The sequence below is a fragment of the Pseudonaja textilis genome, chromosome 1 (genome assembly GCF_049901715.1).
Source record: "Pseudonaja textilis isolate UNSWEBS1 chromosome 1, rPseTex1.2, whole genome shotgun sequence".
NCBI classification, from domain to species: domain Eukaryota; kingdom Metazoa; phylum Chordata; class Lepidosauria; order Squamata; family Elapidae; genus Pseudonaja; species Pseudonaja textilis.
The window spans coordinates 120688117-120709854 of NC_141990.1; the positions used below are offsets into that span (position 1 = coordinate 120688117).

General features: G+C 38.3%; 1 protein-coding gene across 1 annotated transcript in view; it reads left to right on the top strand.

Moving 5' to 3' along the window:
- Positions 1-1947: 1947 nt before the first annotated feature.
- EYS (EGF-like photoreceptor maintenance factor) overlaps positions 1948-21738 on the top strand; it is a 181278-nt gene continuing 161487 nt past the window's right edge. The window contains exon 1 of the mRNA XM_026726548.2: positions 1948-2165. Coding sequence (XP_026582333.2) covers positions 2108-2165 — 58 coding nt within the window. The 5' untranslated portion in view covers positions 1948-2107. The remainder of the gene's footprint in view (positions 2166-21738) is intronic.

Below are 21738 nucleotides of genomic sequence, written 5' to 3' on the forward strand. Positions count from 1 at the left end.
GAGAAAATGGGAATGGAACAAGCTAATGTTGCTGTCTTTGGAAGCCTCCTAAAACCCCACATTAGTCTGAATTTGTAACTAGCAGCCGTTGCTAGAACTAAGCTGTCCCCTTAGACTACCAAGATGTTGGGCAATTCTCAGTTGAAATCTAGCTTGCAAATTCTCAAAAGTATTTCTTCTGCTTTGTTATATTGTTCTCAGGGTGTTTTAAGAATTTTGTCTGAATTTCTCGTGAAGTTGCAGCACAAGTTGCAGTGCATTTCGGGCCAAAGGTGGAACTAGGTTATTTCTTAGTGGAAGAGATGGAAGGTGCTACTATTGGGGTTGATTTGGCTTAAGCATCCTTCCTGTTTACTAGTCTGGAAAAAGAAAACCCAGCAACAAGAGCTCTTTTTGAAATAGAGAAAGATTCAGTTCAAATGTCCATTCAGAGGAGGAGGAGGAGAATAGATAAATAGATAATTAGATAGATTTAAACATAGAATTAAATTGTCTAGTTCTAGATTTAGCAGAATTTGGAATGGTTGTTTCTGAAGTTTATTTTAATTACCATTCCTTTCTTCTTCATTTTGATGATGTCTTGGGATTGTATGAGCCCCTCTGAATTTCTGTCATAAAGGTGGAGTGGGTTTTAAACAAATCAGGTGTTATTGTCTATCACTGCTTTACATTAACAATCCCATATATGTCTGTGACAATGTATTCAGTGGGACATACTGCCTGCTAAATTCGAATAGGCAAAATAATGTATAGATAAATGTTTTTGTATCTCTAATAGTTGCTCATTATTGTGCAAAATAGCCACTGGTTCTTTATCACAGACAGGCTTTCTCCAGAGTATGTAACAAAACATCACTTCATATAATGAAAGCAATGCCTCTTGTCTTTAAGGTAAATAAATATCAAAACCGTTTTATACTTATGCAGGTTTATTCAGTGTCTGAAACTCCTTAAGATAGCTGGCTTTCTGTTGGTGTTCATGTGTTTTTGGTTTGATAAGGCCAGTTCAGAATGAGTGCATTCCTGGATTCCATGTATTATAGTACCTTTATGTGCATAATGATTTTGTGTGCATAAACAATGCCCATGTGGTGAATGGGCACTTACGGAGGAACTGAGCTGCCATTTGAATCTTCAGATGTGACAGGAATCACAGAGCTTGAACAATGGAGACCACTGAATGCCAGTACTAGATAGCCCTGATCTTTGCTTTGCTGAACAATAAGTCCCACTGAATCCAACAGGGCTTGTTATTAAGTAATATTGGAAATGGGGGAAGAGACATGCAAAATGGAAAATGATTTATAGCGAGTCACAAACAAACAAACAAACAAACAAACAAATATTGTACAGATGTTGGCCAAACCATTTCTGGTGACCCACAGGTAAAAAAACCTGCCTTGTTGGGTTGAGCTGTATTAAGCAAAATCTGATGGGATTTGACAGGGCAAGAAGGGCAAAGTCTACCTTTCTTCCACATTTGTACAGCCTGGATATCAGCCCACATGTATTTTTAAAATAGACTTTATTTATTTATTTATTTTTTAAAAAGGTAGGGCACAGATCCAATTCCATACTTTCTGTAAACTGATAACGAGATACATAAATTCTTCCAATGTTATTGAATTTTTGTTAACAACAGACCATTCAAATAGATCAATGGTAGAATAATAGGAGCCACAATCCCAGATTTCCAAGTTGTCCATCCGTAGAATAAAGGATTTCAGGATCCTTCTTCCCAGAAGTTGATGCTGAGTTTTTCTAACATATTATTTTTTACATTATCTTTCTAGGTTTCTATTACAATTATTCTATTATAATTTTTTTTACGTATTTTTTATGTTAGGGTTGTTTACCTTTATGCTGCCTAGATTTCCTGTACCTGAGAGGAAGAATAAAAAAATATAATAAAATAAAACATTAAATTATTTCTCTAAATCACAGATTTTCTGCCACAGCAAAGAATGCAGCGGCTCTTTTGGATCCCAGCCCTGATTCACTCAAGGCAGTTTTGACATCAACTGTTCTCCCAGCTTTATTCTCAGTCTGCCAAGAAAGCTTGTGCCGTAATGGAGGAAGTTGCCACCAGATTAATCTTTCTGATGGCATGGCCTCATTTCGGTGTGACTGCGCTCTTCATTTCACTGGGCGTTTCTGTGAAAAAGGTAAGTATTTCTCTTTTGGCACCCATTTTGGCTTAGAACAGTTTGTCACCTATTTTTCAGATTAACTCCTAAGATGTAGAACTTTATATATTATTATCTGTATTTATACATACATACATACAAACACACAAAACACTCGGTCAAAAATGTCTACAACATACTGGAAATTCACATGCTGTGCCTTCTGCTTCCAAAACAGAAAGCATCTCTAACAGAGAGAAAAGTATAGAATATTATGTAAACATCATTATAGCATTTTATAAGATTTCTAAAAGACTTTGGAATATTTAATTTTTAATAGAGCTTGGCTCATTGTTCTTAATGCATGTCTGACACAACTGTCCCTGCCTTACTTTGTTTACTATATCTTGTTCTATTACAGAATTTGTACATGAATGTGGGGGGACATTATGTGTGTCAGCATGAAAAGTAAATATGTTATTTGTTTGTTATGTTGGAAGTGTCTGTCTCTTTCTTGAATCTCATTAAGAAGTACACATGGGATAAATGTGACTGCTTAACAATTTTGACCTAAGTGTTTGCCTTATAGTCATATACTATATCATTGAGTTGGAAAAAAAGTGTTATAGAGCAAGCAGTATTGCCTGAGAAATTAGAAAGTAGTTGGGGAACATTTTTTTTATTCTTATGATATCTTGGGATTGAAGGCTTCAGCATCTCTGTTTAGGAACTAACAGGAAATATTGATTGGTTGATTGATTTCCTCCTTTATTATTATGATAAATGAATCAAGAAGGCTATTGTATCTACTACTATGTCCTCCTCCTACTTTTTGGTATTATCCCCATAGTAACAATCCTGTGATGTGAGTTGGGCTGATTGAGAGTGACTGGCCCAAAGTCATCCAGTCAGCTTTCATGTCTAAGGGGGCATATTTCAAATAACAAGACTGAAGCCATGAGAAGACTCTCTTTTCCCTACTTTCTTTTGTAAAATTGATGGATTGTCCCAATGCTGCTCCACTACTAATGATTATTTTATTTCCCATAACACAGTTGTAATTTAAAGAGGTGGGCAATGGAGAAAATAGACAAGGTTTCAATTGGTTTCATAGGTACATTATTGTTGAAACTTTCTAGGCAGAGAGATGGAGACAGAGATGATGATTGATAGATGACAGGTGATAGTTGAGAGGAGTGAGGGGGTGAGGGAGAAAGATGAGAGATAGATAGATGGGTGGATGGATGGATGGATGGATGGATGGATGGATGGATGGACAGATGGACAGATGGATAGATGGATAGATGGATAGATGGATAGGATCAAGATTAGAACTTTCTATATCAATAAACTGTTTCCATTATAACTAAGGAGACACTTATGGAAAACCCAGAAGCAGAACTTGTATGCAGAAACTTTCTCCCCTTCTGGTTCTCCAATAACTTTCCTTCATCCACTTCATGAAAAACAATTTGCTTAACAAATTATTTCCAAGGAAAAGGCAAGGATTGTAAGGAGAATTCCAAGGATATTGCCATGAGTGTATGACAGTCTTGCATCTTTATTATGAGGCCAAGGATACATGTAAAGGTTCCACACTTTACTGTCCAATAATGTTTTCTGTGGCTTTGAACTTTCCTGGTTGCCCCTTCTTCCATTACAGCCCAAGGCAAGAAATTGTAGGAAAACTTCTTTCACTGGCTTTTTATTATCACTGTTTCTGTCATAAATAAAGGAGACAACTACTCTTAAAAAATTATTGGAGAATTTCTCCTTCTCAAGGCAAATTCAGAGCATTTTTCTATATAGTTCTATTGTCCACAATGTCGTGTCCAGCTCCAATACAGAATACCACCTTCCGACACACTCTGTGTGTGCTTGTGCACGCATGCATATCTATCTCTATATCTATCTATCTATCATCTATCTATCTCTATCTATATGTGTATCTGTATCTATCTATATCTATGGGAGAAGCAGTTTTATCTCTTTAATCCTTGTTTCTTATCTTTCAGGGAAAGAAAATGCTACATCTTGCAATAATTTTGAGATGATTATGATGGGGTGGGGGTCAAAAATCCACTCATGATTTAAAGCATGTATCAGTCTCTCCTTGCTAGTATTTAAATGGTTACATGGTTAAACATGACATTTCCAATGGTATGAAGTAAAATTACTTAAGTTTTCTGATTGAGTTATCATGAGAAAACAGGATTTAACAACTTTGGAACTTAAAACAAATGATATTCTCACTTATCTCTTTGGAAGATGCAAATCTTCTAAACCAAACCCGTCAATATCTATTATTTTCTGTATATTCAGTTGTAACTATTTTATCCACTTAATTCCCATAAACTTGAATTTCTTCGACATGTTTGGTGCTTCAATTAAATGACTCTGAGCAGCAAAAATACCTTCCCTTTATTGATGCTGGATGATATCCATTACAATTATGGAGAATTACTAGTGTGTAGCAAAATGAAAGAGTATCCATATTATAATTAAACTCTAATACCCTTCTAATAGACTTTCTATTGTATGAAATAAGGACATGGCAACCAGAGCCAAAAATGTACTTGCCAGATTGTCAATATATCTGAAACTAATAGAAACCAAGCTGGCAAAGAGGACTGAAAGTAGGTCATTATATTGTATGTGAATCCAATAAATGACTGAGCTAGAAATGATCGGTCCCACTTAATGAGGCCTCAGCTTTCAGAAAGTATTAATTTTTAAAATCCCTTTCCCATGTTTGTGATAGATTAATAGCATTTCTGTATTTCAAATTGCAGTGGGGGAAGAACCAATCTGTGGGATTGCATTTTATGCAATGGTGTAACAAGTACATGTATGTTAGTCAGGGACGTGTGCCAGAGAATAGAAAGGGGCATTCAAGATGTGGTCATAACTAGCTTTTCTTGAGAAACTAGATTTTGAAAAGCAACTAAGAGTTTCAATTCCCTATTTCTGAAGTGTCCAGACAAAAATATTCTTGTTACAAATATGTCTTGTCTAGATTCTTCTCCCCGTAGGGAATTGATTCCCTAAACGCCCCTAAAGGAATTAATTTATTAAACTTCAGAAAGTCATAGCACTAAACTGGACTGTGTTTATTTGATTGATGCTGGACTATACGGTAAAGTGTAAAGATGATGATCTTGACAGGTCATTTGTGTTTAACTGCTCACCACTACATTGTGCATAGGTACAATGCCTTGACAAAGAGAACGAAGAACAAAAAAAGAAGTATTATGTCCAAATGATGGGGGAGAATTATAAAATCATTTCAGGTAGACACTCCCACTGGAATATAAAAGAAGAGGGGAAGCCCTATCAGACTTGTAAGATTATGATACTATAGCCAATAAAGGAGAATATTTGTACCTCAGGGTTGAAATGAGCGGTCCTTGGTGGTCTCTGAGTTTGCTTGTTTTTTTGCAGATGTTGCCCTACCCCATGGGTGTCAAACTGGCAGCCCGTGGGTCAGATGTGTCACTTGCAGGCCATGTCCACTCTAGCTCTGGGAAGGGAAAAAATGTTGCACTACATCACATGACGGCAATGTGTCTCCACAAGTTTGACACCCATGCACTACCCTAACTAGGTAACATCATCAGTGCTAGATCACAGTACTAGGTAACATGATCTAGTACTGATGATGTTACCTAGTTAGGGTAATGAAACATCTGCAAGAAAACAAGCAACCTTAAGAGAGCACCAAGGACCCCTCACTATAGTCAATCTGTAAAGTATTTTTTAGTTTTCTGTGAAACCTCTTTTTTTAAATCTGATCTGCCTGGTAGGTTGATAAAACTAGGAACCTCTTCTGAAATTTGTTTAATGTCCCCAAACCCCTCGGTGCACATTTCAGTCCTATTGTATGGGAACCTCTTCCTTTGCTGCTGCTTCTTGAGTGATCATATGATGATGCAATATCACATATGACAATATGGAGCTTCCAGCTTTGGGTTACAAAACCCCAGATAATCGCCAGAAGCCACAGAAAGAGAAAGGAATATCTAAATTTGGATATTTGCTGGTCATTTGGATTTTTCCACTCCCCAAATTCCATCCAGTTTTGTGAATGTTTCTTCTGAGAAAAAAAAAATCTAGAAAATTAGGACGCTAGATCTGAAAATCACCTGCTGATTTGGACAGTAGAATGACCTGGATTTTGAACAATCTTCACATTCTAAATATGCTGTATGTACCCACCGTCTATGGTTTATGGCTACAGTATCAATTGTAGTTTAATTTAAAATATGGTTAAAGAAACAGTGACTTAGCAGAACATGCGAGTCAGGTCATATTGTGGTTTTCCTTAAGTGAGCAGTTTCTCACACCACAATCATTCAAATAGATCAATCACTTTGCATACTTTTTGTGGCTTAAGTATCTTCTTAGGGACCAACTGACTTTTGTAATCTATTGGCTTCAACCAGTAGCCACTAAGATTATGGAGCTTCTTCCTCAGAGGCTTCAGAAAATTTTGGAAAGAAAAACAAAGTCCAGATTGTTAACAATTTCAGATATTTATAAGAGATGAAACAGTTTAGGAATTATACGAAGAATCTAATTATGATTTCTGTAATTGGGCAAATTTAGAATGAACTCCCATAATCTCAAACCCTATAATTCTCTTATTAGTTGGGGAATACAAGAATTATCTCCAACTTGCTGGGCACCAAGTTAGAAAAAGCTGGCTGTAATATAGCAGTCTTCATTCTTCTTTGGCTTCCTTTTAGAAAGTAAAACATGGTTTCATTTCAAATTTACTTTTGAGACTATAGGAAACACATTCCTTTTATTTCTCTCCTTTCAAAAAGGCCATCTTGGCACTTTTCAACTTACCAGAAAACTTATCATTGCTAATTAGGAATGGACACTTGGGATATATGTATAAAAATATTTCCACTTTTACAATGGGAATTGGAAAACCTAATTCACTTAATAACCTCCTTCTGCTCATCAGAGTTAAATGATTTGGAAATAAATATTATCCTTGGCTTTCTGTTTATTGTTTTACATGCTGTAACAGCTTGTCTGGTCCCTAAAGAGAAAAGATCTTTGGTCTAAAGTGTAATACTGATATTCATTTGCATGTATGAGTTCTTTTCCTCCCTCTGATCCACTTCAGAGAAATCTCAAAAAGTAGCAGATGGTTTAAGTAAGATTAAACACCAAGACACCTTCATGATTTTTGTATATTATTATTATTATTCTATATCAAAGTGAAAAAATGATTCCAAAAGTCCATCCTCCTGCACTTTGGTCAGGTTTAACATCAGAAGTTGGGCTCATGTGCTGGTGGTTATGCTTGAGGTTACGCTTGAAGTGGCATCCATTGATAATCATTTCCTTACTGTGAAAAAGTCTATGTTCTTTGCCACTTTGTCACTTTTGTGTTTGTGAATGACTAACTGCTGAACTGGACATTTTTTCCCATTCAGACAAGAGTCAAGATGTGCCAATGAGTTTATTGCTGCTCTAGTCCATTTCCCCGGAGAGTATTGGCAGGATTTGCAAAACACAAGCCATGTTTTACTTAATCATAGTCTATTGGCCCAGTTAGCTCTGTTTGCACATGCACTCAATTTTCAGCTGGCCCAACTCTCCAAGCCAACCCCAGGGTAGCTTAGCCTGTGGCACTGGCCCAGATTGTGAATCAAAATCTGCAGTTCTATCAGTTGGGCTGCACTATTTTAGAAGGTGTTCTAAAGCTTCTATATCAAACAGTTTCTCATTTTGGGGCAACGGGAGTGGGGGCTGGAATTATCCTCCAACATCTTTCTGTATTAAAGCTGTTCCGATATGCAGGATGGCTTTATTTAAGCAAGGCAGCTGCAAGGTGAGCAGACATAGGCAGTTCATGTGCATATAGATTGGGCCTTCTTGACCAGCATATAAAACCGTTATGCTAAGAAGTTGCTTCCATTTATGCTCTGCATTGTGCTTTCTGCCCCTTCCACACAACTTGCTTTGCCTTAGATGGTTGCATATAGACAGATGGATGCTGCTACAGTAAAGTTCAACATGACAGATTTCATTTATCACTGCTGGTACTGCAGGGCAAAGCATACGTGAGTGATTATTAATTGTTGGATTAACATTTTTAAACAGGTGCAATGTTTTTAGGGTATTTTTTCGTTCCTGGAAGAGGCCTATTTAAATGCTATAAATCAAGCTTGGGGGAAGCGTTAGCATGCTTTCTTATCTATGGCTATTAGAGATTCACCCAAGAAAATTAGCTCCTTGCTTAGACCTATATTCTCTTCCTTTTAAGGTTGTTTAGCTACCCAGAGTCTTGTGGTGTCAGGCAGTCTCTAAATGTTGCGTATGTGATAGAATAAAATAAAACAGAATAGAATAGAATTCTTTATTGGCCAAGTGTGATTGGACACACAAGGAATTTGTCTTGGTGCACATGCTCTCAGTGTACATAAAAGAATCATAAGGTACAACACTTAATAATAGTCATAGGGTACAATAAGCAATCAAATCATACTAGGAAACAGTCAGTAAAAATCATTAGGATACAAGCAACAAAGTTTCAGTCATACAGTCATAAGTGGGAGGAGATGGGTGAAAGGAAGGATGGGAGGATTAACAACAACAACAACAATAATAATAATAGTAATGCAGACTTAGTAAATAGTTTGACAATGTTGAGGGAATTGTTTGTTTAGCAGACAGATGGTGTTCGGGAAAAAACTGTTCTTGTGTCTAGTTGTTCTGGTGTGCAGTCGTTTTGAGGGTAGGAGTTGAAACAGTTTATGTCCAGGATGTGAAGGGTTTATATTTAATATAAATGCATTCTGCAGATTTAATGAATAACTGTTCATTCTAAAACACTAGAATGAAATAAAGAGGGTAACCTCTTGTTAAGATACTTCGGGATTATATCATTCATTTTGCAGATAAATCTGTATCTACTTTTCTTATAAATAAGTCTCAGTGAACCTGGTGGAGTGGATCTTGAGTAAACCATGTACCACATTTACTGTATACTCTATCCAAGTCCAGTAGGAATTAGAAAGCATATGGTTGCAATCCTCTGTAACTTGCACCAGGAATAAATCAGCCGGAAATTTATTTCAAGCAGATTTAACAATATGATTAAGATAAGGGAATTTGGAATAGGCTCTATTCCAAATTCCCCTCCATTACTAGACATTTAGGCTTCCCAAATAAATAATACAATAGCATTTTTTTAAAAATATAAAAATTGATGTGCTGAATTCTAGTAGAGTTAAAGGAGTTTGGAAAGAGTTTTTAGTGGAAGCCTAATGCTGACATCTTTTGCTTATTTAATTATTTCAGTTATCTGAAATGTCCTAATCTAAATCCTCTTTCACTGTAGAATTCTAGTGCCTTGTAAAGTGCCGAGGATGTTTTTGCTGATTATTATTTTTTCTTGATCCTGATATTAATTTTTGAAGATGTTCCTGGCAGATGTTTGAATCCTATAATTCTTTTGCTTTAGTTTTCTAATTTAGGACATCTACTACCTCTTCTGCTTTTAACTATTTTATATGTTCACTAAGAATTGACACTGACTTAGAAACATCGACATGTCAGTAGAGGGGGCATCAGGGGTGGGTTGCTACCAGTTCGCCCTGGTCCAGGTGAACCCATAGCTAGTTTTATGGCTGGTTTGGTGAACCGGCAAATCCCACCCCTGCCTGTCCCTGCCCACCCCTCCCCTCCCAGGAGTCCTCGGGAAGCCTGTTTTGGATGCAAGGTAAGTGCAGGGCCCACATAGAAGTTCAGAGAGGGTTAAAAAGAGGCCTCCCAGAAGCTCTGGAAGGCCAGAAATGGGCTCCTTTCTGGCCTCCAGAGGGCCTCCGGAGCACAGGGGAAGCTGTTTTTGCCCTCCTGGAGGCTCAAGGAAAGCCTCCAGAGCCCAGGGAGGGCAAAAATGCCCCACCACCGTGGTGCAGGAGGCTGACTAGGCCTCACCCACTATGGCCACACCCACTCAGCAACCAGGCAGAGAACGGGTTGCTGATATTTTTGAAACCCATTCCTGGAGTGGGGCATGCATAAGTGCACTAAGGTGCCTTCATCACCGTCATTGTATTTTTATTCTCTTATTCTTGTTTTTGTTTGACAAATTCTAATAAATAAATAGAAAACTAATGGCAGACAAAGACCCAGTGTCCATCAAGTATGCCCTTTAATTTAACCCATAATCAATCAATCAGTCAATCAATCAATCACTGTTTTCCCTTAATTTCTTCTTCTTCATTTCTTACAACAAATGATCTGGTAAAGAATTAGAAAGAGAATCCTGAACAGTATATTTGGGGACAGCCTGCATTCTCCATGCAACTGTTTGATACTGCTTATGGATATTTCTGTGCCCATTTGGGTGGAACATCTGTGAATGTTGCTTCATCATAGTTCCCACCATTAGTTGTACAGTATTGACTGGGAAATACATGTAGCTGATTAGAAGCATCCAAAGAGCCTTAAGCCAGGTATGGTCTGTTTTGACTGTTTATTCTGAACAAAAAGTAGAATATTTTAATTTGATGCCACATCTCCTGTTGTTTCTCAACATTAGCCATGCTGGCTGGGGCCGCTGGAATCTACAGTTCAGCAACAATTCAAAGGACTACATTGTAGGAGAAAAGGTAGATTACTGTCTGGAAAAGCAAAATATATTAAAGGCAGTGAAATTGTAACACCAGCATGAAATAATGATTCTATCAGCCTGGCACAAGACGCACCGAACAATCTGGAACACAGATTTAGAGGATTTTTCATTTTTAGAGAGAATACTATGCAAAAGCAGAATTGATTCAGTGGTGTAAGATATGCCTGTGTAGGGGGTCTAAGAGGAAAGCTGTTTAAAGAAACCCTTATTGCTTTTAAGAGTATATATATATACTCTGAGAAGCACAGAGCCGGAGACAGAAGCCTGAAGATGATGAATGAGACTTCATCGAAACGTTGCCTAGATACTTCGAATCTTACGCGGGAGAAAACCCGAACAACCAAAGATCCACATACAAATACCCGCGAGAACCTCAGAAAAATATATATATATATATATATATATATATATATATATATATATATATATATATATTCATATCCATGGGTAAAATTATGTCACAATCTGAATCAATGAAATATGTCTTTATAAACTGTTACATAAGACAAAATTAGAATTAAAAAATGAGTGAATGTGGGCATTGTTGCTTTTAAAATAACACTGAAATTACCAACACATTTCAAAATTTAGAATGAGCACCAATAGAAGAAGTAGCAAAACAAATAGCGGACATGGGAGCATGCACTGAGTTCTTACAAATTTATTCGTTTGTTGATTTATTTAACCTTTTAAAAAGGAAGTCCCTTGGTTTTATATAGGCTTTGGGAAAGCAATAAGCCCAGATGATAAAGAGATATCTTGCAGGTTACTAAATGATCCCAGCTCTTTGGAGGCTATTCTGTATAAAGACAAATTAAGATTACATTATAAATTATATATTTTCCTGTTCATATTTTGGCTATTATTACTCCTGTTGCTGTACCAGCACTTTTTCTAAGTAGCACACAGGGACACTTATGTATTCCAGCAAACCTTCTTCGATACCTTATGATATAACAAAAATGCACTGTTAGCTTTTATTTCCTTGTACCTGCTTTCTAAACAGTTTTAAGATTCATAACAATATTTTCAAGATCTCTGTCCTGTATTTTGATATTAATTTATTCTTAACAAGCTCTACTGAATTTTGTTCCTGATACTTACTTAGATCTTCATCAACATGGCTTGTTTTATTTGTTGCATAGAACAAATTCAAGAGACCTGAATGCTACCCACTTAGTGTATCCAGCCAATTGCTACATAAATAATTTAAAAGGGAAAGAATATTTGCAAATATCAGAACAATTGTTGGCATACTTGCTACAAATAGGCACTCTTGAGATCTTTAGTTAAGGAAGAAGGAGTTTTCAGACGAATTCTTCAAGTAAGGAATAAGAGACTTAACTAATGGAAAGACATTTTTGTTATTTGTTTGTTTGTTTGTTTGTTTATCTTTTTTTGGCGATGGCGATGATGAACAGCAGAGGTAACAAAGAATCACCCTGGAAAATCCCTCTTTTGATGTTGACCAGTCCATAGCTTTCACTTCCAACGAACATTTCTGTTTTCCAGTGCTTCATCGCATTTGCAGTGAAAGTGCCAATGTAATTGCATATTCTGATGACATCCAGGTATTTGATGATCCAGCTATGCAGTAGTGAATCAAATGCTTTCTTGTGGTCAATCCAAGTTGTATGTAGATTTGTGCACAACCAGCCAGATGTTTAGACCAAACTTGGCATTTTAATCCAGCTATCAAGTCCTTCCTAAAGACCTGGAATAGGCAGATATTCTTGTTGGATGGTATTAATAGTATCATTAATCTGCAATAGTATCTGCAATAGTATTACAGGATGTAAGCTGTTCCAAGTAAAAGCTGTCTTTTGCAGTTGACTGATGGGGATTTTATCAATGCTGACAGTGTTCAAGTCTTACTCCAGAAGTTTTGGGATTGCACCTAAACCTCCTATTACTGTTATATGGTTTGTCACAGAGTCAGTCAGGTGTTTAGACCGGAAGTGGCACTTTTGTCCACCTACTGAGTCCTTCCCAAGGACCTAGAATAGGCAGAGGTAGGCATTTGACGGTGTTACAGATAGTTTGTTGCACTCTCAAACAGATGCTTAGACTGGATTTGGCATTTCTGTCCACCTATCAAGTTCCATTTTTTCTTATTATCATTAAAAAAAACATATTTGAAGGCATGGAGGATTCATTTTTTCCTCCTCCTCCCCCACCCCCACTTTAAAAATCTCTTTAGACAGCTGAATATTGAAGATCTGCTCCACTTGCAATGTCACCATGCTTGGGAGATGGAAAAGGAGGACCAAATGCTGTGGTAATCATAGAGTGTTTCGGTTAGCTGAGCACATTCCACCAACAAATGCTGCCTTAAGTGGAAACATATTACTACAGTCAAAAATTGACAGTCTGGGATTGATGTAATCCAATTATTTGAGAGGGCAGAGGGAGAGCAGGGTAGTTATATTAGCTGGAGAAGATTCTTTCCTCCTCCAAATAAGTATGCTAATTTTTTTTTTTTAAACTGGCTTGTTAATAGAGTCAGTGACCTATTCACTTTCCAACTCTGGAGCAATTTATAATTTAAAACATATTCAGTTCTGCAACCTTTATAGAAATAACAAAGATACCAGGATTTTTCACCCTCATATAGGTATCAAGAATCGCCAAGAGAGAGAGAGATTTCTTTACTTTGCACTGATGGCGCAAGGAACCATTTCACACTAAGATGAAAGACTGTTCAATATTTTGAACAGTTCCCCCCATGTTAATACTAAACATATATTTCCCCCTATGTTAATACTAAATTGATGATAATAAATCCATTTGTAGAAATGTTAAAAAATGAATGGTAGCACAATCACTGCCTTTGCTTCTGAGATTGCATCATTTGCTTTTTTTTCCCCTATGGGAAGGGTCACATTGTAAAATATCAATATAAAATCTGTATATAAACCCTAACCAAAGGATGCCCCAGAGTTAGCTTTCCTTTATAGCAGAGGTGTCAAACTTAAGGCCGGTGGGCTAGATCCGGTCCATGGGATGCTTAGATCTGGCCTGTGGGGCTGTCTGGAAATAGCGAAGGACTGCCTGGTATCTTTGTTATCTTTGTTTCACTGGCCCTCTGTCAGCGAAAATGGAGCTCCATTTTTTGCTGGCAGAAGGTTGCAGGAGGCCAGCCCAGCTGAAAAGGGAGATCGGGAGCCCGTTTTCCTTGGCAGAGCGCTTGAGCCACCACAGGCACCCCTGACATGAGTGACATCAAACTGGCCACGCCCCCTGGCAGTGCCTCCCCAGACCCCCCCCCAAAGTCAAACACAACCGTGATGCAGTCCTCAATGAAATTGAGTTTGACACCCCTGCTCTGTAGTGTACAATGGATGGTGGGCAATACATATCTCTTCTCAAGTAGCCTTGTCTCTATCTGCCAGGGAAAGTTTTCTTTTCCCATATCAAGCAATTAGAAAAATAAAATATGGCTTAGTGACTGGCTTGCAATGCTTCTCACTGGGTTTATTTTGAGTCTTAAATCAAAAAGGCAGAGAAAGCAAAAATATATCCCCTTTTTCTGAGGGAAAACAGCTTGTTGAAGATCAACTAGGAGTTCCAAATAAAGCAGGTTTAGACTCAAAAGAGAATGAGAAAAAACAATATAAATTTCCCTTAAATAAGCTTGGAGATACCTGAAATCTGAAGAGTTATCTGAAATAACTGTATCCCAAATTGTCCCAACTGTATCCCAAAGGTGCTCTTTTCAGGAGGCAACTGGACTTTCTTGTTTTTTGTTTTGAAGATGTTTTGCTTTTCATCCAAGAAGCTTCTTCTGATAGGATAGTGGGGAATGGAAGGATTTATATTCCTTGCAGATAGCTGGTCATCTGCATCCTTTTAGAGAGTCATTGAAGCACTTGGAGGTGTATCTGTCGAAGAAGCTTCTTGGATGAGAAGTGAAACATCTTCCAAAGAAAAAACAAGACTGTTCAGATGCCTCCTGAAAAAAGCACCTTTGGGACAACCATGACCTGGATAACTGAGAATCTCTACAGACTTGTATCCAGAATTATTTTTACGAGTAAAGAATATTGGAAGCTTAAAGGTAATGTGTTGAAAAATTCCAAAGGCTAAAAATACCGTAGTTTGAAAGTGTTGTACACATGCAACTGACACATATTTGAGATATCAGACTTCAGTATAAATCTGCTTCAGGTTCTGGAGAAGTTGCTAGAATAGAAATACATTTTCTTCAGAACTGTACTGATTATTTTTCTGAGTTTGAGAGGAAGAGCATTCTTTCCATCTCTGTAGGTTTTCTGAAAGAATAGTAAGAATGTTTTGGTGACCTCTCCGTCCACAGTGCTCTTGTGAACAAATGTTTTTGGCTAGGTATTATATGGGGAATGGAAGGATTTATATTCCTTGCAGATAGCTGGTCATCTGCATCCTTTTAGAGAGTCATTGAAGCACTTGGAGGTGTATCTGTCGAAGAAGCTTCTTGGATGAGAAGTGAAACATCTTCCAAAGAAAAAACAAGACTGTTCAGATGCCTCCTGAAAAAAGCACCTTTGGGACAACCATGACCTGGATAACTGAGAATCTCTACAGACTTGTATCCAGAATTATTTTTACGAGTAAAGAATATTGGAAGCTTAAAGGTAATGTGTTGAAAAATTCCAAAGGCTAAAAATACCGTAGTTTGAAAGTGTTGTACACATGCAACTGACACATATTTGAGATATCAGACTTCAGTATAAATCTGCTTCAGGTTCTGGAGAAGTTGCTAGAATAGAAATACATTTTCTTCAGAACTGTACTGATTATTTTTTCTGAGTTTGAGAGGAAGAGCATTCTTTCCATCTCTGTAGGTTTTCTGAAAGAATAATAAGAATGTTTTGGTGACCTCTCCGTCCACAGTGCTCTTGTGAACAAATGTTTTTGGCTAGGTATTATATCAACCCTGACATCAAGCATGAACTGACATTATGTGGAAGTACCACGTGCTGTGCTGTAAAAAGTCTGAAATATGATACCAGAATCACAAAATGGTTTTGCTTATACTATAAACCTTCCTGGCTTCTAGCAGTAGGATGGCAAACCATTGCTGCTGTCATATGCAGAACTGAGATATCCTGCTAGAATGCAGGAAGGCCTTTTGGATGGTAATGCCTGCACACAAACAGGAGCTTCAACACAGAGAACAAAAGGCAAAGAAAGCGTACAACAATCTAAGCCAGTGATGGCCTTTTTGGACTCAGAATTCTTCCTTTCCATCAAATTCAGAAAATGCCTAATTTGACTCTCTCTCTCTCTCTCTCCCTCCCTCTCCCTCTCCCTCTCCACACTCCATTCTTGTGCAGGTGAATGTGTGTTAGTGAATGCTGGTAAGTCATCTGTGACATGGCAGCCTGGTTTGCCCTCACTGACCTAGGCTAAACTAGAATGCATTGTTCAGTTTGTAGTTCAGTGTGACAATATTGCAGTACTACCCAAGCATGTTGCGTGAATCAAACCAATATGTGAAGTCAGCATATGGATTATTTATTTGGGTGTAACATTCTTAACTCAACTTTAATATTAGGCTACTGTATGAACTTCGTGAATGTTCAGGAGCACTATTAAATCTGTCCTCTTGAGATATGAAATATAGTTAGGACTGCCAAAGCTGACAGTCCTATTTGGTATAAACCATTCTTATGAACAATTACATGTGCAATGCATAACCTACTGCTGAGCCGAAAGTCCTGGAGATGGGGTCAGTTTGTCAAAAGCCAAATAACCTATGACAAGAAATTTGATGTGATGGTCATCTTTCTTAGAATAGTATATTAAGGGCTGTTCAGCTCCTAGTTTGTCCTGGGCTGAACTGCATCAGGTGAGAAATTATTATAATTTACCACAAGAAACCCACGTCTGCATTCTTGCATATTAGAAATAATCAAGGTATCTGTTCCCAGAGTAACTTCTGTGTATGTTTACTCAAACATTTAGAAGGGCTTTTTGCCAAGTAAGCTTGTCCAGCATTGCATCTTCTCCAAGTTTTTCTTTTATTGAAGCTATATGACCATTATTCTTTTTTTTTTTCAAAACAGCCTGAGTAGATAAGCATTCTTTCTGAATTCTGGATATGTGATCTGAGCTGAGGCTTGTTTAGCTGTGGTTTATGCAGGAGTAAGCAATATTGCTGCACTCTAATTCCCACCATCCATCACCACTGCTCATGCTTCGTAGGAGTTCTGTTCAGGAAGATCTGGAGTATCACAGGTTGTCACAGGCCATCAACTGAGTAAGCCACAACACACTAGACCACTATTCTAAAATGCTGAATGTGAGTTGGATGACCCATGTCTAGATTTAAAGCAGGAGGGTGAGTCGACATAGGGGATGAAAGCCATAGAAGGCACATTCAATTTCATATTCTTCCTCCTTATTATGTTTCAGATAATGTCCCATGGGGCTTAACATGTTTCATTTGAGCAGGATTTACTTAGCTACTGCGAGCACAAAAATAGTCCAAAGGAGGCAGAGACCTGGAGCTTACCCTGAGACAACTCTCTCCTTTTAATTTGTGCTGGCTTGTCTTTTCTGTTTGGATTCTGGGATCCATAAGTCTCTTGTCAAATCTAAATTCCTCAATGTTTTTTTTTTTTCTGCCACAATCAGGTTTGATGCATCCACTACTAAGTCTTGGCTCAAATTTATGCACATCACACTAAATTTTGAAAGTATAGAGTATCAGCTGTAGAAGTGTGCTACAAGAAAGTTCAAAGTAGAGCTGTAAATAGAAAAATAAACATTGCAGAGTGGTGAGAACAAAGGATGAACGGTTCTGATCATAAAAATTACTGCCCAGAGTACCTTGTGCAATGTGTCATTCATGTGTACTGTGGGACTGGCACTGTTGATGACTGGGTCAGCTACTTTCTTCATAACATGGTACTTTATTGTCAACCGGTGATTTTGATTTGACAAAGGGAAGTGGGTAGTGGGTAGGTGAAGGGGATGATGTGAAAATATCCACACTGTTTGATCTAGCTGAGGAAGCAATCATGTCTTACAGCTTTTTTTTTCTGTGGGTCAAGGTGGTGAAGCTTAGCTTCCAAAGTGCATTGCGGGTTTCCCCCATGCAAAACACTGCACACTGTCCGAGGTCCAGTTTTAAGAAAAGAATGAAACTACAAGCTCACAATAGACGAAGACAAAGAAGGATGTGTGAGAGATTTGCCTGCTGTTCATGAGTGCTCTACGCCTTTAATAAGGAGTGTCTGTGTAAATAAAGCTCAGTTGCCACAGCAGTGATACTTGGGTTTTGTTCAAGAATAATCACTCGAACAGAAGATATTCAATATAAAATGGGACAAGGATCAGACAGCAGAATTAGCTATTATCCCCATACACACAGGCACCAAAATAAGTAACGGATTTTTTTTTCCATTGTGCTTCTTTGAGATAAGCCTCCATCCTTGTTTTCCCACCACTGCTTCTTCTTCTTCTTCAAAAAAAAAAAAAGCACACTAAAAAGACAGTATCATTTATGGCTTTGTGTGGAAAATAAGACATGGTACATACCTCTATTAGTACATTTTTTTTGCACAACTCTCTTTTTATTAATGCATTCAGCCCATAGATAACTTAATGTTTTTGTCCACTAGTCAAATAATAAAGAGAGATCATATAAGCTCATCTGGTTCTCTGTGCAGATAAGATATGAGTAAATTTCTAAGCCAGTTGTGTCTTTAATACCACCTATCAAATACTGTATTCTTCACATTTCTTTTTAATATCAGACTTCACCTAGCAATCTAGACTAAAGCAAGTTAGAACAATTAAATAGTGAAATGACTTGCCTCCAGAAAACTAGAAGTTTTTAAGAGGAGATTGGACAGCCATTTGTCTGAAATGGTATAGTGTCTAGTATACCATTTCAGACAAATGCAGGGGGCTGGACAGGAAGACCTCTGTGGTCCTTTCCAACTCTGTTATTTTGTTATTCTTTTAAATGCTCAGGAAATCCAACTACTTTTGATTCGATTTACAAAATAGAGAAACTCTGAAGAAATCCAACAATTTTCAATGGGCAATCTTTATAGAAGAAAATCTATGAGGCTATGCAATATAATGAGCCATGGTGGTGCAGTGGTTAGAGTGCAGTACTGTAGGCTACTTCCACTGTCTGCCACCTGCCTGCAATTTGGCAGTTCGAATCTCACCAGGCTCAAGGTTGACTCAGCCTTCCATCCTTCCAACGTGGGTAAAATGAGGATCCAAATTGTTGGGGGACATATGCTGATTCTGTAAACTGCTTAAAGAGGGCTCTGAAGTGGTATATAAATCTAAGTGCTATTGCTATAATGTTTATTTTATTTTGTTCAGTTGTGTTTCAAGAACAAGCCCTACATATAGAAGAAATACTAAAGTACTTCTGCCTTCTTTCTTGTTTCCTCTTGATCTCATTGACTGCCTAGCTCCCATTTTGTGTATGAGGGCTGGTTTCCATCTGTTTCTTACTCATTTGTTCAGTGCTGAGATTTCCCATTATCTGTAAGAAGTTTCACAACCTTCCAAAACTAGTAGTGAAATTCAAACAAACAAGCAAAAGGCAACAAAATCACAGATTCACATATACAGGCACTGTTTCCCCAAAACCTTAATATTTAAGAATATGGATAAGATACTACGCAGTCTTCGCATAAAATCAGTGGTGGTATTCAGCTGGTTAACACCAGTTCAGGTGAACCGGTAGCAAGGATTTGGTGTGGGTTGCTGAACCGGTAGTAAGTTCTGGCTGGCAATGCCCCTGACACGGTCGCTCGGTCACTGCTGGCTTGCTTGCCTCACCCACCCGATGCTTGCTCACCCCATCCGCCTGATGCTTGCCCCTTAAGGTATTTCTTTTTTTTCCCCCTCCCGACAATCAGCTGTTCATACAATCAGCTGTGCCGGGATTCTGCCAGCTTGCCTTACTGCCTTGCCCAGGAGGATTCCCTGAGGCCCAGGAAGGTGAAAAATGGAGGGAGGGTCACAGCCCCCCCCCTCCATTTTTTTTTCTTTCTGAGCTCCAAGGGAGCTTTCTGGGAGCAAAAATGCTCCCTAGGAGGCTTCCCTGAGGCCCAGAAGGCCCCAAAATGGAGTGAAGGGGATGTTGTGCGCCTCCTCCAGGCTCCATTTTTTTTTCTTCCTGAGCCCCAGGGGAGCCTTCTGGGAGCAAAAATGTCCCCAGGAGGCTCCCCTGAGGCCCAAAAGGCCCCCAAATGGATCAAGGGGTGGTGCTGCGCTCTGTTTTTTTTTCTTCCTGAGCCCCAGGGGTGCTTCCTAGGAGAAAAAACGCCCCCAGGAGGCTCCTCTGAGGCCCATAAGGCCCCAAAATGGAGTGAGAGGGATGCTGTGTGCCCCCTCCAGGCTCCATTTTTTTTCTTCCTGAGCCCCAGGGGAGCTTCCTGGGAGCAAAAACAAGCCCCCAGGTGGTTTGCCTGAGGCCCAGAACGCCCAAAAACAGGTGTGTGTGTGTGTGTGGGGGGGTGGCTACAAAAAAGAAAAAAAGCAAATAAGCCACGCCCACCAAGCCACGTCCACAGAACCGGTAGTAAAAAGTTTTGAATCCCACCACTGCATATAATGTGAAAAAAAATTCAAAAAATCCCAGGTTTAGTGACATCAAAAGTTAGCACATCAGGAAAAAAAAGGATTATTAGCTAAATCAGATTTAAATGGGGAGGGTGTTAAACAGAATACATGCAGGCACATGTTCTTGGAACAGATATTTTTCCACGACATTTGAATGCATTCTAAAGCTCATTAAATTCACAAATAACTCATTGGGCAAAAATGGGTGGTAGGAAAATGGCTATATTACTGAGCTGGAACAGAATAATAAAACAAGAGTTTATCCCAATGTCTTGCAATTTAAGCTCCTGTATGCTGATTTTGCCATGACAGGGATAGTGTCATTTGATCTCTAGAGTAGAAAAACTATGAAAAGGATGATATACCATGTGCATATGGAGCATATCCAGCAAGCATTCCATAAAGAACACAAGGTCTTTCTAAGCTCTCTATTGATAAGATCAAAATTTGACAGTGTGGAGCTCAGAATATAGATTTTCCTACTACGGAAAATGGGAAGATATTGCGTACATTGGGTGCTACATCTGAAAATAGTTTTCTGTTTATAATTTTAACTCTAAAAATCTCAGCAGGCATAAAAGTCTTATTCTGAAGCCTTGGAAGCTGCTTCTAAGCCTTTATTAGCAGATTGGGACTGGAACATTATAATCAATTTCTCACCAAGGATATGAAATGGCTTAACTATATCTTGCTGCTTAACTACATCTTTCCTCTGGAGGAAAAGTCCCAGAAGATTCAGGGAGCTGTTACTCTGTGGCATAGTTTACTTCAGCAGAAGCAGATGTTTCCAGCTCCTAATTATTTTGGAAATGCAAATCAGTTTTTGAGTGACTAGCTCCTCTTCCGCTGGGAGTAATGGTATTATTGATGGTGTAATAAACATTAGATTAACATACATAATCTTGAAATCCCACGTGCCTTTTCTGCTGATAGTCTGACTCAGGCTTTTCAAGGAATAAGGAGAATTATTTCATGCATTGTAGCGGTTTTGTTGATTGTTAGGCCACTCAAAGGTTCCTCAGGAAAAAGTTACACTCTTCAATCGGTCTGTCCTCAAAGACATGACAACTCCTACCTGCTCAAACAAGATATTTCTCAAGATCTGTTGCAACAAAGATGAATCACTGTCAGAAATGAGAGAAATGAAACCGCAACTGTTATGATACTATTTATCTTGACCTTCCTAAGTGTTCCATGAACTGCCAATAATGTACTATTTGTGAGCACTTCAGGGATTTGGCATATTAGTTTCCATAGGCCAAATTAAAAATGCTTTCTTGTCCTTTTCTATTCTGTCCCTCTTGCACTGCTGTGCTATCTTCTTTTATATATTTTCATTTATCCTATTGATGAATTGTGCATGGCTGTTGAAAA